This window comes from Emys orbicularis, chromosome 19, assembly GCF_028017835.1.
Source record: "Emys orbicularis isolate rEmyOrb1 chromosome 19, rEmyOrb1.hap1, whole genome shotgun sequence".
NCBI lineage: Eukaryota > Metazoa > Chordata > Testudines > Emydidae > Emys > Emys orbicularis.
Window position 1 is genome coordinate 24,990,258 of NC_088701.1, and position 16,870 is coordinate 25,007,127.

General features: G+C 48.7%; 1 protein-coding gene across 1 annotated transcript in view; it reads right to left on the reverse strand.

Moving 5' to 3' along the window:
• The window catches only part of ASIC1 (acid sensing ion channel subunit 1), a 101,238-nt gene extending 92,566 nt beyond the window's left edge, over positions 1–8,672 (reverse strand). The window contains exons 1-2 of the mRNA XM_065419404.1: positions 8,308–8,672; positions 3,833–4,028 (exon numbers count right to left, since the gene is read on the reverse strand). Coding sequence (XP_065275476.1) covers positions 3,833–4,028; positions 8,308–8,672 — 561 coding nt within the window. The remainder of the gene's footprint in view (positions 1–3,832; positions 4,029–8,307) is intronic.
• Positions 8,673–16,870: the final 8,198 nt, after the last annotated feature.

Here is a 16,870-nt window from a genome sequence, read left to right on the forward strand (position 1 = left end):
CCTAGCATGAGGGATGGCTGACGTCTTTGGAGGTGGGTGGGGGAACCTAGCCTGGATTTGTGTTTCTTCCAAGAACCATAAAGCCAGAGAAGTAGGACCATGTTCCATTAGCAGCACCACAATTGAGCCTGTTCTCAAACAAAAAGTGCCAGCTCTCTCCACTGAACTTATTAGCCAACTTTCAAAGTTCTAGTATTGTATAATTTACAGATGCACCTAAGAGAGAGGGAGAGACACCTATCATAGAGGCTCTATTGTGTATCGGATCTATGTGTCAGCATGAAACAAACACTGCACAGTACAGAGGGAGATGACAAAGCTCGAGTGAGTGACTGAAAATTATATTCCACTGATACATGGAGCGTCTGTGTGTCTATTTATGTTTCTCAGTCTTGTCATTTGTCTCGCTCACTCTCCCCAGATTTTCTGCTGGTGACATCTCATTACAGTGCCGCTCAAGGGAAAAGAGGCTCCAAAATAGAGGGCAGGGGGCTGAGATCTGGGGAGAGGGATTTCCTCTTACTCCACGAGAGTCCGCACTCTTCGGGCAGACACTTTCTGAGACTGCCCCGAAGGCTGCTCTTGCAAAGGGGAAATGGCGCAGAGGACACACTGGATAGTTCACGTGCCATGGATGTACTGGCAATTAGAATTCTAAAATGTAGTGCTAGAGAGAAAGAATCTAGACTAAAGAAAAACTGATAAATGGAGAGAGAGAGAGAGAAAGGAGAGAGATAAAAAAGATAGAGCAGGAGAGACGCACACAGATTGAGAGAGAGATTAAATATAAAGAGTACAGAGAACCAGGCATGATCTGAAATTTGTTACTCAGAGCAAGGAGCACCATCAGGTCCCATAGAGCTGGCACTAGCCCCAAGCACTTGACTTCTGAGACAGAGGCCTTTAAATTCTGCTGCCTGTTGACTCTAAGGGGTGTCAAGCCCTGGGCCCCTCATGCCCCACTGGCTTGGTTGGTGCTTCATGTGGCCTACACAACAGTCAGCTTCTGAAGAATCCCAGCTTTAGTCTTAAAAACCAAAAATAAATTAAAACCCTTATATTGCATAGAAAATATCCCAAATGTGACCCAAGTCTAACCGAGGTCTGCACAGAGCCTGAAACAGTGCGCTGGTCCCCCATTAATTTCACTGAGTTGTTAGTTCTAAACCCTAATGATGGGTCTTTAATGTAACCCTTCTGCCCATCTAAGTTGGCAGCAACAAGGGCCGGGTTCTGTATCTAGGGGTTCTGTTTCAATAACACAATGCAAAACCGGCTCGAGCCCCCACCCAGTGACCTGGGACAATTACATACCACCCCCCTGGGTACCTCTAAGAGGCAATACTTCCCCTCTCGCAAGCACGGAGTCTGAGTGTAGCAGAAAATGTTTAATAACATGAGGTAAACGACATCAGCATAAGATTGGAAAAAACACCACAAACAGGATTCATAACACAAACCATGAGCAAAACCCACCCCAGCAAATTGGGCTGTGTCCTTTCCCTTTGTCTCTTGAATCCAACAACCCAAAAATCACCCAGAGTCCAACACCCCCAAAATCTCTTGGGTCCAGCAACCACCCAAAGTCCCAAAAGTCCAACAACCCCCAAAGTCTCTGTCCCTGGTCAGTGCAGCCCCAGAGCAAAAAAGGGGGGGCACGCAGGGTGTTTAAGGGGCACCTTACGTGATCCGAGGCTGGCCAGCCGTCTGTTTCTCCGTGGGGGTTCCGCCGCAGCCTTCACCACGAGCCAGTCCACTTTCCTGCCATCCTACGAACTGCTCCGCTCTACAAGCTGCTCCGCTCCACTCCGCTCCGCTCACCGACCTGTGAGCTGTTCCAGCCGTCCCCCAAACAGCTCCGCTTGCCGTTCCTTGGGCCACTCCAACCGGCCCCACAAGGCTCCACACCACTCGCTGCTCCTCCAGTCGTCCCCACAAATTGCTCCGCCAGCTGCTGAGCAATATAGCTTCAGGCTCCCCCACTTGTTAACACTTCACTCAGTGATCTCAGCTCTTAATAACTTTAGCTCTTTTGTGATTTCAGCTCTTAGTGATTTCAGCTCAATAGTAGGGGGAGCCCTAGTGCTGGTGCACCATTGGCCCAAAGTGAATTTAGCTCAGCAGCCTGTAACTAGACTCCTAATGGAATCAAAGTTAGCTCTGACATTCAACAGTGGAGAGAGGAGGTGGTGCAATTGGTGTTTCAAACCCTCAGAGGGGGCCCATACCATCAGGTACAAATACCTGTCCCCATCCTCTCTCAATTCACTGGGTTTTGTAACCCATTCCCCTTGTCAAGCAAGTGCTACTTAGGTAATGGTGAAGGACTCACTCAGTCCTTCTGTCATACAACAGTTCCACTGGCCTTGATTCACAGAATCAGGGTAACAAAACTTTATTCTTCCTGCCCCAATCATAGAGAAACTGGGGATCCCACACCAGCCAAAGTAACCACTTTCAGTTGCTGTTGTTCCATGCCAGGCGAGTGGGTGTGCCTATGCAAACAAGATCAGCCCCTGGAGTTCTTTTCCACACTCGCCATAATTCACCACCAGATGTCAGGGTAGAGCTCATCCTGACACTGCTTACATCAATAATGTCAGTATTAACTATTTCACTGCTGCACATTTTAGAAGATGGAGTGGTAGAGAGAGAGGGAGGTGGCTACAGGCAGGCAAATATCATATGTATAGCTGGCAGCTCCCTCCTTTCTTGGGCATGTCAATTCAAACACACAGAAACCTGGAAGATCCAAGTTGGCGTCACATAATTTCCCTCCTCATACTACCAATGGTTCCTGCCACATCTGTAGTTGACATGATCCCCATCATTGGAGATTTTAAAGACAGGTTAGACAAACACTTGACAGGGATGGTCTAGGTATGGCTTGGTCCGGTCTCAGTGCAGAGGGATGAACCAGATGACCTCTTGTGGTCCCTTCCAACCCTACATTTCTATGATTCTTTGACATGTCATTCTGCTGAGCGAGAGCCCCCCACCACATGCACACCTCACCACTCCAGAATCATTGCAGTCTCTGTACCAACCACTCTGGCTCCTGCAGCACAGCATACCCACTTTGCTCAGTATCACTTGAGCCATCAGTTACCACCAGGATTTGCCCACCTCCAGGACCTGCCCACTAAGGGCTGGAAAATTTGCCATGATATGTATGTACATGATTATGGTGTGCCAACCTCAACCCCTCTGAATCACATACCATGTTCAACTACAGAAATATCTACACAAGAGTCACAGAAATACCTGCCAAAGGCTACACAATGTCCACAAAGAGCATGGATGGATGCAGATCCAAGTATATCCTCTCTTGAAAAGTTCCCCCTCCTTTTGTAATACCTGCTATTTGGTGCAAGCCAGTTCTTGTCAAAGGCAAAGGATGTGCTAGTCAGACACATAAGAGAGTTTGCATAGCCACTGACAGAAAAATTCTCTCGGTCTCTTTTTCAAGTCCTCCCTCCAGCATGTCACCATCACAGACATATCCACCCCGGACACAAGACTATACCATATCCACAGTAATTCCCATCCTAGAAGGTGGCCACAGAAACATTCACCACAGAGAGTCGACGTAATGTTTGCAGAGGGTGCCCACAAGCAGCACCCACCATGGGCCACCCCCATAATGTCCCACATCAATTCCTGTTGTGCTCACAGCAATGCCAGCCACAGATCCTACACACAGTGTAAATTCACAAGACACCCTCATCTCAGGATACAAATCTAGATCAGAAAAGCAGTGGCATGATCCAGATTGCTCTAGGCACAGCATTATTACAAAGGATCAGGAGTAGAGGAAGCCCACAGCACTTACCACTTTGAAGTCCTCTGGGTTGCATTCCATTCCACGGAAGAAGCAGGACAGCAGCATCTCCCGGATATCATGGCCAGCCCGATCATTAAACTCCAGCATGTTGAAGGGCTTTGGCTTGAAGTTTCGGAAGTTGGCCTTATCGTGTAGGATCTCCAGCTGCTTCTCATCGGCCATCTGGGTGTCTGGGATCTCATACCTGGGAAAACAGGGCACAGAGACTTCTTTATCCTTGTTGGAGCGAGTCCTGTCCTCGCATATACAGGTGCAACTCCCACCAAGCTAATCTCTGCTCTTAATGTCATCGATTACTTCAAAGGAGTTATTTCCACATTGACACCAATGTCATCACTGATAGCAGAGCTGGCCCACTAACTTAAGTGGGATGTCTATAATTGAAGGACAGAATGTAACCTTGTAGTACAGCACCAATGCCCAGCATCCAGGCACCTCCAGTACTGACACAAGACTGTGTCTCCTCTGCTGTAGAATAACACAGCACCCTTCAGCACTGAGATATGCCTGTGTCCCTTGTTCTACAATATAGCACAGGGCCTAGGCCCAAATGCCAAGTTTTGTGCTGCTCCATGCGTGACATTTTAAGAACATTTTTTAATCACACGAATTGCATATTTGCAAATAATTTCCATAGAACCATAAATTTCAGCATATGACAATGCACCTTGCCACAAGTAGGGTCATCAGCCATGGGAAGGGCTTACCAAGGGTCATAGTGGATTGTCCATCACTGGCAGCGTTTAAATCAAGTCTGGATGTTTTCTAAAAGAGGTGAGGTGAGACCAGATGATCACAGTGGTCCCTTTTGGCAGGCCATGGAGCTGCACAACACGTGCCAGCTGTGGTGGGTGCCTGTGAGGAGGGGATGGTGGGTGCTGGTGATAGCTGAAGGTGCTGGGGGCGCTGGCAGCATGGGTGCTGGGGTAGGAGGCCTGGCCATGCTGGGGTAGCTGGAGGTGGAGTCTAGTGCACTTGCCCACCCACAGCACTTTTCCATTAAGCATCTCAAAGTGATGTATAGCAGAAACTAACAAGGATAAAAAATAAAAAATCCTCCGTATCTGTTGGCCCAGAACAATCTCAAACCAAGATCTATTGACACGGTGCAGCCAAGAGGATCTGAGCACCATCATTGCCAAGAGGCACTGGACACGGATTGGTCATGTGCTTCAGATGGCAACTGATTCCATCACCAGAGTAGCAATAAGATGGACACCTGAAGACAAGCGAAAACAAGGCCACCGGAAAACAACATGGCAAAGAGCTGTGGAAGCTGAGCTGAAAAACCTGGGGCATAGCTGGGGAACCATTGAAAGACTTTCCAGAAATAGACAGGAGTGGAGGAGCTTCGTCACTGCCCTAAACGCCAGAGGTGGAATAGAAACACGATGATGATGATGATGAAGGATAAGCAGGGGTCAATCATTCACCACTGATATGCAGCCAATCTGCATTTCATCATAGGAAGCCATGACACTGGGCTAGATGGACCACTGGTCTGACCCAGCATGGCCATTCTTATGTTCTCATGTTGCACCTCTGGGGCAGCATGACAGCTGCCTAACAACAGCCTTGCTAAACAAAAGGCTAGGACAGGAAATGAGGAAGAAAACTACATCTGACTGAGAAGGGGGGGTTGTGGAGAAAGAGTTAGGGATGCTGAAAGTAACTATCAGAAACGTAAATGGCCAGGGCACAGGTTTTACCACAGCTCTTACAACCACCAGCATGGGATCTTTTCATTTAATCTGAGCAAAACAGCACAGCATCCTTCTAAGACTATACTGGGGCACCGGCTCAATACTAACTCAGAGGGAAGGCTGCCCTCTACTGAATCACCAGCACCTCTCCCTGCAGCTCTGGGGTGAGTCAGTCCAACCTGGCTTAGCTTGTGCGATCTGACAGGCTGGCAGGAGGTGCTGATACAGCTGCAGGCAAAACAGGTTTTGCCAACCTACTTTAAGGTGCAGCCTGTGTGTGTCTCCATGCCCCCTTCCTTCCCCTCTTATAACTCATTCACTTACTCATCCTAATCGCACGGCCTTTCTTTTATTCAGTAGATGAAAATGTCTTTCCTCTGTTGCCTTGGGTCCAGATCCTGCTCCCATTTTTATGTCGGTGTGAGTTTCCCTGTTGACTTTAGTGGGAGCAGGATGGGCAGGGCTGGCTCTAGGCACAGGCGAAGGAAGCAGGTGCTTGGGGCAGCCAATGGAAAGGGGCGGCACGTCCGGGTCTTCGGCGGCAATTCGGTGGCGGGTCCCTCAGTCCCTCTCTTCCTCTTTGAGCTGCCGCCGAAGTGCCGCCGAAGAGGAAGAGAGGGAGCGAAGGACCACCGCCGAATTGCTGCCGCCGAATGGAGCGGCACGATTGAGCTGCCACCGAAGTGCCACCGGTCAGCTTTATCTTTTTTTTTTTTTCGCTTCGCCGCTTGGGGCGGCAAAAAAGCTGGAGCCGGCCCTAAGGATGGGGCATTTATTTGCATGTACTAGGACCTGCTTGAACACTGACTGAGGATTCACACAACAGATCGGACCAAATCTGCAGCCACTTTGGGCTTGTCTACACAGTGTAGCAAAGTGCTCTACAGAGGTATTGTTTGGAGAGAGCTCTAACATGTTGCACTCCAACTGCCCCATGTAGATCCTGCTGGCACACTAACATGAAACTTTTAGAGTGTGCCAGCAGGGTCTACACAGAGCAGTTGGAGCACAACACATTGGAGTGCTCTACAAATCACACCCCTGTAGAGCACTTTGTCACACCGTGTAGACAAGCTCTTCGGGTTTCATGTTTGTGCCTATGCTGCACACAGTGGCCACAAGGATCTTCACAGCAACAGCCAGGGTATTACTCCAAAAGCGAAGGCCCATGATATCAGCTCTTAGCAGTACAGGGCCTAGGACACACAGCTGAGCAGTTCTGATTCTATCCAACAGAAGGCAATGCTGCACGCGTGTGCACACACACGCACACCAGTGGCTGTCACATTCTGCAGTGACGTGCACAGGGATCATTAGTTTTCATGCTCTCAGGCATATTACAGAGAGCAGTTACAACAGCAGCCAGCTCATTCAAAGAGCAGGAGCTGCTGCCAGTTTAGAATGGCCAAGAATTGTCACTGACAAAGGCTGGGGACTGGGCAGGGAGCGGCCACCAACACAGCACAGATGCTGGATAACACTGACAAGCCTGGAAGTGGAAAGCAAATGCTTAATGGGAAGAATTGATAGTGACCCATGGGCTCTGTACCAACATGGGGAAAATCCAGTGGCACATGGACTGAATGCTAATATGGGGAAAGTGCATAAGAGCCCTTGGGTCCCATACTAATGTTTGGCAGAAGCATCTATGGGAGTCCTTTCCTACACAGTGTGGGCGTCCGGGCATTATATCATGGGCACTTCCTCACTGTCCCATCCCCAGCTGGCCAAGGGAGTTTACATCTCCCTAAAGTATAGATAAAAACACTATTGCCATCTGTCCTGCCATCTCCTTGTGGTACCTTGGATCTGCCTGCATGTGCCACTCATCCTGTGGACAAAGAGACTCGCCAATATGTGCAGGGCTGTTTTGCTTTCCTGCAACCGACCATCCATGTGGGGCATGGAGTGCAGGAAAGCAATCCATGCCACACCCTCCCCTAACATACCCACCAGGTCTACCAGCCAAGCACCCAGGGTAGCACTAGCATCTGAGCCTCATCCTGAGGAGCAGTGTGTTAACGGGATCACTTTGGGCCCCTGCTCTCAGTCTTTTCCTTTGTTGGCAGATGCCAGGAGGACCCCAGGCCAAATTCAGCTGTGGCTGTTGACTTCATTGGGGTTGTGCCCATCCGTGCCAGGGCTGTACTCACCCATCATCTCATCTTTCACTTGCATACACACAAAAGAAGTCCTTATTATAGCAGTCATAGCACAGGGCTGCTGAGGCTGCCCACGTTGGTGTGCCACCACGTCCCCTCCCCAGCCACTCACACAAGTGGCAGTTCTTTTTTCCCATTGGAAAGTGCAATTTTTCCCAAGTGCCAGTGGTGGGGTGGGCATGAATGTGATCAGGGTATGAATGTTATCTTGGGCATTCAGGAGCAGACAGGTATGCATTGCAGAGGGAACTGCTTTAGATGCAGAGTATGGGACTAAATTAGGCCTGAATATTTAAATTAGGCCTGAATATTGGTGCATCATATCTCCAGGAATGTATACAGGGAAGTGCACATGTAGTGTGTGTAGGTCCACATGGTGCATGGAGCCATGTGTAGCTTATGCAGGTGCACGGATGTATCTCTAGTGCCAGAGTATCGTGTCTGTCGAACACCTAGGTGCAGATGTGCACACAGTGCCCTGTTGGTTGTGTGCACATAAATGTCAGCACATTCAGATGCATGGTGCTGTACTGTCCCATCTAGATCAGCAGTGCTGAGCTCATGCAGCACCCTCAGGGCTTGGCTTCCCTGGACCCACCTGTTATTGAGCAGAGTGAGGAGCTCCCCAGCATGGTACAGGTCATTCTTTGTTACACGGCTGAAGCGGAATTCATTGAGGTTGCAGAAAGTGACGGCAGGGAAGGTCAACCTGGTTGTGGCCACTTCATCCAGCTTGGTGACATGAGGGTAGAGGAAGTAGTATTGGATCCTCTCCGTGCAGACATAGGCCAACAGGGCCACAGAGCCCAGGAAGCAGAGAGTCCAGAGGATGCGCTTGAAGGAGAACCTCTCATAGGAGATGATGTGGGACAGGCCATGCAGAGTGGAGCTACTGGCAAAGGCCTGGATACTGACTGGATGGCCATTCTCCACCTCCTCCTCGTCCACTTTCAGGTCCATCATAGTCAGGGCTGAGATACAGAGCAGGCCACTCTATGAAGAACAGAGAAGCCCATTACTCCCAGCACGGACACATGGACAGGCCAGCCTGGATGCTGCTGCTCCTCCCAGGCTAAGGACCTCAGCAGGGACAGCAAAGATGCCATAGCGGGAGAGGCAGTAATGAAAGGTGCATTCCCAATGGACTCAACATCCCAGGAAATGGAGCGAATGACGGGAATCCTGGGAGGATGCTCCCAGCTGCCTCTGAGGGATTCCATCCCAGGCACTGGGTTTTTGAACACAGTCCCTTGTATTTCTACATCCCTCCCACCCTGTCTCTGTCACTGTGATGTCCATACACCAAACCTAGTTACCATTCTCCCCCAAACAACTCTTTCACCGGCTTATCAGATCCTCCCCCTTTCCTCCACCTCCCCCCCCCCCACCACACACACAGCACTAGCATGTCAAGAAACAGACCAAAGAAACAAGAATCCAAACCTGAAGGCAGGGTCAGCGTCCAGGGCTGGTCCCAGCAGCAAAGAAGACAGGTCCTTGCACTAGGGTGGACCTCCCTCCACCTCTCGCCGTCTGGATGAGAAGAAGGGAGCGAGGGAGACGCATGCACGGAAGGATGTGAGAGTCACAGAGACTGGCAGGTGGAGGAAAACCGGAAAAAGAGGGAGAGAAATAAAAATAATCCTAACCCCTCAAGTATCTTAGGAGGGAAGGTGCGATCCTGTGGGATCTGGGCTGCACCAAGGAGCCTGTTCACTGCAGCTGCTCAGGGAAATCAAAGAAGATCATAGCTGGAAAGGAGGCAGCTGAAGGGAGAGAAGAGCGATTGAGAAAGAGAGCGAGCAAGCGAGCAGGCGTCTGTATCCCTGCCAAACACATGGATACCTCCCCTTGTGGCTATTCAGAAGCTTGTTATTCCTTCAGATGCATAATCCGCATGAATTCATTGTCTCCGTGCTGGTGGGGCCCAAATGGCGAGCGGACGGGTCCTGCAGGGGCTGATGGGGAGCTCAGTGAGAGTGAGCGAGGGAGAGAAAGACAGACCAGGGGAGAGGAGGAGGAGAGCAGCTCTGGAGGTACCGAGGCAGTGATTGCAGTCTGGCTGTGCTGTACTGGCTGGCAGAAGCTGTTGATGCTGATGCTGTGTGCATGTGGATAATGTGTGTGTAAGACACTCTCCCATCCCCCCTTGCTCTCTTAATCAATGCTCCGCTCCTCTCTCGGCTGATGCCACTGCCTGCCACAAACACACCATGTCCTGGTCAGGGAACAATCCTGCATTGGCTGAGGCATGAATCCGCTGATCTAATAGGTCTTTGCCATACCGTCCCTCCTAGGATTCTCAATCACAATGTTACCAATTCATCCCAAACTCAGTGGCAGAGCCTGGTCTGTAACAGCAGCATTGCTGTGACCAGAGCAGTCTCTATGCTTTTGCCTCTGTTCAGTCTTTGTGATGGATCAGTGAGGCTAGAATAAGGAGGAGCTGAATAGCCACTTGTCTAAGTCCCTCTCTCTCCCCGAGGCTGGCAGGACAATGGTGAATCTCAGTGATTTATTTCTATCCTCTGAAACTCTCTGGGCCTGATTCTCTATCCCCTGCACTTTGTGTCATCATTTACTCCAGTGCAAAGTGGGTGTAAAACACTACCAAATCAGAATAAATATGCACATTGCACTTACAGCTTTACAAGGAAAAGGGCATGGAGTCTCAAACACTCTTTTTTCCTAGCTCTACAAGTTCAATCATTTCCCAGTCAAGCAATTCCTCTTCTTCCCCGCCCTCCGGCCCGGCCCCATTTTTCTATAGTTTGCAGAGCCTTGCAAAACAGTCACGAAAATTCCCTCCACAGCTCAAAAACCTGCTCATCTGCCCTGACCATGAGGATGACAACAGAGAAATAAAACCCCCAAGACAGCTTTACTTGATCATAAAAAATAACACATTAGACTTTTCCCCAGATGAGCAGCCAAGTGGAATTCTGCAAGGAAGGCAGAGTGGAGGTAGAGGAGGGGACTGGTGGCTCATGATTCCTGGGTTCTGTTTGTACTGATGAAAGTGTTTGGGGTTCTCACAGCTCAACATCTCCATGTACATAACCATGAAATTGTGATGCCTTTTGCTTTCCATCCACTGCACCTTCAGATTTTTAAGTTCTCTCTTCTTGCACAGAGCTCAACAGATATTTTGTTCTCCAAACAAATACTGTTCTCAGACTGTTACTGAGAAGACACACACACACTGTGCTCTCTCTCTCAGAGAGACTTGATTTTTGTCCTTTCTAAGGATGCTCTTTTGAGGAATATCCATACCAGGAAAAAAAGGTGTATTTTTAACCATGTTACCTAACGTGGTAAAATCCGAATGCAGACAAGGCACTTGTAGTTTTAACGCCTGTTAGTAGGTTATGGTAAATGCTAGGTTCCCCCATAGTCTTTACCTCAACCTGAAAATCACAAATGACCTTGTCTTCATGAGGAGTTTACCCCATGTTAGTTACTACATGTTCGCTACTGTGAGGTCAGAGAACACCGTTTCCTAAAGAAGATTCACCCTGAATCTTGGACAGACGGGCCTGCCTGGTTGAAGGGTCATTGGCTAGCAGGTAGTAATGAGTCCAGCATGGCAGAGGAGCTGATTCCTTTTCACCCTGGGAACCTTGGATTAACTCCAGCTGGTTCTCTCTCTCCCACTCCTTCCCAGAATCAGGGCGGTCATAACAGGATGACACGAATAGGGAACAGTCAGATGCAAGGGGGTAATGAATGGGAAAGAGGGCTTAACAGGGCTTTCCCAGTTCTAGCGCTGATCTCAATTCCCACATCCTTCAAAGAGAACCAACAAGAAGCAGTGATTGGTTTAATGGCAACATTTGATCAGAGGTGGAGAGTCAACACAGGAGAGGAGGCAGGAAGAAACAGAAGGAGACAACCACACCACCAACGTTATGGACATTGTTTTCATAGCTGCCTGTGTAACACGCGAGATAAATGTGTGTGATCATGGGTTCACATGTGCATGTAATTGCATATGCAAAAGTACACATGAAACTGTGCGCACAATTTGCAAACCCAGATACCACGATAGTGTATGCACTCAGGTATTTGTATGTGCTAATCCCTGATTTGTACATGTAGTGGCACACAAGTTAAGCACACAATGGCACACACACATTTACACTTGTAGTTGTGAAAATCTGCCCCATGCGTAAGTCTCCCTCCCTCAGAAACGATGGAGGCTTCCAACATGCAGACACCACAGTTGTTAAAACCCTGAACATGCAGGTGAAAAGCTGCACATGCAGTGTTATGCAGTCTTCACCCTGGAACTTTAAAAGCTTAGCATCAATGGCATCTGTCCTCTTCCTCGGGTCCCAAAGGGTCAGAGTCCAGCTCCTTTAGTGATCTGGCAGCACAAGAGGACTCTGAGGCCAAGTTAGCTGTTGCTCCATCCCATCTACTGTCTCATCCCAGGAGCTGTGGCTGTGTAAGGCCATTGCACAACTGTAACTGACTGATGTGGAGACAAGGTACTTGGGCTATTTCCCTGGAATGTCAGCCACAGAAAGGGGACTGCCTGTCTGTACAGTGGGGATGCTCTGTTTCTCAGGGAAGTGCAAAGAGGTTAAATTCATTAATGCTTGGAAAGCACACTGAGGACCTTGGACAGAAGGTGCTACATATGGAGAAAATAGCATAACAAATCTGAAACCAGCGCAGTTGACTGTCACTATGCTACTCCCTGTGGCCTGTCAGAACTTCATAGTGACTGCAGGGATAGAATTCAGACCCTCCTCCTCCAAAAGCACAGACCCCTACCACTTAAGCCAAAGGAGAATCTCCATTAGCTGCTAGCCGTACAGGGCTATGAAACACAGTTGAGCAGTTCTGATTCCAGCCAGTAGAGGGCAGTGGTATGTACGTACACACCCACTCTCAATACTATCTGTCAATACTGGTTACATCTACATTATGAGTTATGGGTGTGATTTCTTTGCTTGTGTACACATACTCGTGCAAGCTCTCATTGAGCTAGTCCAGTGGTTCTCAAACTTTTGTACTGGTGACCCCTTTCACACAGCAAGCTGTGTGTGCAACCCCCCTTATAAATTAAAACCACTTTTTTATATATTTAACCCCATTATAAATGCTGGAGGCAAAGCGGGGTTTGGGGTGGAGGCTGACAGCTCGCAACCCCCCATGTAATAACCTCATGAGCCCTGAGGGGTCCCAACCCCCAGTTTGAGAACCCCTGAGCTAGTGCAAGCATAAGTAGCAGTGTAGCTGCAATATCACAAGTAGTGGCAGCGGAGGCATGACTTAGTTATGCCAGGCATTTTCCCACCAGTTTCAGGCGGGTTTGTACTTGGCACAGCTAACCCTTACCTCCACTCCTATTACCTGTGCTACAACAGCTACACTGTTTATACTTGTGCTAGCTTGATGAAAGCTCGTGCAAGTATGTGTACATGAGCAAGGGAATCCCAACCTTCTCTCAGATGTGGACTTCCCTATCATGGCCTTGGCCTTTGCAACCTCCAGGCTGAATCACCACAGTACACTTGCCACATAGGGCTGCTGGTGAACATCACTCAGAAACTTCAGGTGGTACAGGGTGCATCTGGTTCTCAGGTGGTGTATATCACAATTGTGCTTGCAGTTCTATTCGGGTGCAACTCTAGGTTCTGATTTATTAAGCCATTTGCAGTTTGGGCACTGGATATTTTTGGGCCAAAGGGTCTGATTTTCCTTTCACATCTCTGAAAACCAGGAACAATTTGCTTGTCTTCAATGGAGCTTAACTGGTGTACACTGGGGAATCAGACCCCTTCTCTCTCCTTGCATTCTGATCCAGCCCATGGGAGCAGCCGGGACAGAAGCTGACAGGCATTAGCTTTGTTCATTGGGGGGCAGGTTCCTCAACTCTGGAAATTTGCTTCTCCCTCATGGCCTGACAAAGTCTGAGTTTGCTGAACATCAAGGCACTCTGCAAGGCCATTGCTCGGGCTTTTTCTGGGGATTCAGTTGAGGAGCAAGGCTCTCAGCTCCAGGTGTGTTGGGGAGTTTATTGCTGAAAAGCTTATATTTACAATACAACTTCACACATGTCTTGCATCTTCCAACCAAGAATCTCACGGCCCTTGACGGGTTTCACAAGTTAGGGAAGCATCATCTCATTTTACAAACCAGCACACAGTGATGTTATGTGATTTACTCCAAAGGTCAGACGGTAGGGGTCCTGCTTCCCAATCCCTGCACTAACCCCTTGAACCTACTTTCTAAATTGGAAACTGTTTATTCATTAAGACAAGAAAAAAATGCAGACAACTCTATTTGGGGATGCAGAAGCATTAAAGCTTTCGTTGTATGAATCTCAGCCTGTTCTTTGCTGAAATCAGTGGGGCCAGTGAAAAGAGCTACAAACCAGGGCATGTAATCTAACAGACCCTGTTCGCATGTGTGATAAACAGCAGGATGCATGCAAGCCTACCATTTCATCCAGGCCATGTACCAGTTCTGCTCCTTCTCCCTCTCAAGTTTCTTTAAGCCAAGTCCCCCGAAACCTTTTGGCTAAATTTCTCAGCCTGGTGCTCATCTCTCTCCCAAATTAGTAACTATAATATCCTGCTCTCCAGCCTCCACACATCCACAATGTCCATTCAAAATTCAGCTACTGAGAACCTTTTCTTGCCCTTGCTTTGATCACGTCATTCCCCTCCCTCCCCTTTGTCACAACATCAGGCTCAAGTTTCTCTCCACACCCTCAGGGCCCTACCTAGTGGTGCCTGCCCCTCCTTCCCCCATCTACCACTGTCTCTTACTGAACCCTTTCCCATGTTAACCCCCCCGCCCCGACACCCATGAAACACCTTGCTGAGCTGAGTTATAGAAGCAGTGCTCTCCATCCTCCTTCAAACCACCCCTCGAGACCATCATCTTCCATGATGTCTATACAGAACTCACCAGCTAGTAGCTGATGGGCTGAGAGGCAACTGGGTATGGCTGAGATGTACCAATATTGCAACTGTCTCCCTCCTCCCTACCCTTCACATCCCTCCTGTCTTCTTAGACTGTAAGTTCTTCAGGGCAGGGACCACAGTGTGTTGTGTTTGTCCAGTACTCAACACAAAGGGGCACTAACTAGCATCCTGGGTTGCAGCTTCAGTGGAGATACCAGGGGCTAAATGGGCCTTAGAGACGGATCTCCCCTGATACTCAGAGGTGACCTCTTTGTCTAATCCCTGGGGCACATTGGCAGGCAAAGCTTGCTCTGGCAATGCCCAGGCAGCTGCAGTGTCCACAGAGGATTCAGTCTCCAGGGCTGTAAATCAGGAACCTTTCATCAGTGCAAAAGTCACAAGCTTTCAAGAAAAATCATATTCTTCTGGGCCAGATCCTTGGCTGGTGTAAATCAATACTGGTCCATTGAGGTCAAGGGGGCTACACTGATTTACACTAGCTGAAGATTTAGCCCATAATCTGGACATTTAAGGTTTCAAAGCAGTTTTCAAACCATTCTTTTATGTTTCTGGTGGAAGGTAGTGTAACTATTTACAGATGGCACCATCCATGCCGTTACCTTCCCCTGCTCCATTTTGCACATGGAGCACATTACCTGTGCAGGAGAGATGACAGTTACGTGTTGATAGCGGTCTCTATATTACGTTTTCTGATGAAAATTCAGAGGAGAACGCACCATTAGGATAATTTTTTTTCTCCTCTACTCTCTTGCTGGTTTTACTGTCATATTTATTTTTACAAACAAGTCATCCTCCGCTGTATTTTTACTGACAATAAATTCACCAATGGTTGTAAGGAATAGAAGCTGAACAATTTAGGCATGTATTGTTTCAGATATCTGAGTGTGTGTGCAATGCCTATGTGCCCTTTCCCTCTTTTGGGTGGATTCTGAACTGCTCATCTGTATGGCATAGGCCCTACATTAGCAGCTAACAGAGAGTCTTCTTCACATCAATTGGTCAGTGCCTCTGGTTTTGGAGCAGGAGGACCCACGTGCTCTCCCCACTGCTGCCATGAACCTCCAGGGGCCACAATGACTGCTAAACTTTGGGAGTGTTTGGTAGCCATGGGTCCTTCCATCAGCCTGACCAGCCTCTGACTATCCTACAGACCTCACACACACACACACACAATAAGTGGGACCTTAGTGACATGGGATGGCTTCGCACTGCCCCTCAAAGTTACCTTTCCCTACATAGGGAGGACGACAATTGTGGCTTTTCCCTAAAGGGAAGGAGAGCAGCTGCCCCAGGGAAGTGGAGCTGCAAGGAGCTCTCTCTATCTGGGGAATTCATACCCTTGCTCAGGGGCGGGGGGCTATCCTCCCAGAAGGGCATCCCCCTTCTGAGGAGAATGCAATCCCTGAGGAGAACAGCAGAGAAAGGTATGGAGAAGTCTAGGCCTTACTCTGTCACTCCCAGCAGAGGGGAGCAGCTCTAATTGGGCCTCCACCTTCCCCCTGCTCTGCTGCCTTAAAATATCAGACCTGGTCTTTAAAGTGCTTCATGGCCTGGGCCCAAGATAGCTAAAAGATCATCTAAAGCTCTAGGATGAAGACTGGGATCAACAACTACACTCCTTTGGCTTAACAGGGCTCTCATTAATAAGATTAAAGCTTGCCCGTGCAGGAGACAGAACCCTCGCCGGGGGTGGTCCAAGACTATGGGATGAACTCCCCCAAGAACTACGAACCATCCCAAACCTCACCACCTTCCGCTCCAAGTGCAAGGCACATTTCTTTGACCCGGCCTTCTCTAATACAAACACATAGCAACAGGTGTATTTATATTTTTAAAGAAAGCCATACACTGCCAAAACAAGACACTCCACTGCTAATGCTTCTTCCTCTGAGAAGAGGATGAGAGAACAAACTACACGTGACAGCTTAATGCACTACTGGAAGGCATCAGATACTACGGTGATGAGCACAGTATAGGAAACCTACATAGAATGGAACTGACCAGAATTCTCTTCAGACTCGCAGGCATGCAGAACGGATCCAATTAACAGGAAAAGAGTAATCAAGAAAAGGTGTTAATGTGCCAAACGGTGATTAGGGCTCTTAGCACTGTTCCTAGGAAGTGTGTGTGCGCGCCTGTGAGCGGATGGGAAGGGGTGTACTGAGGCAAGGGTGAAGGCTTCTGGCTAAAAATGTGTGAGGTAATGAGCGAGACTTCCAT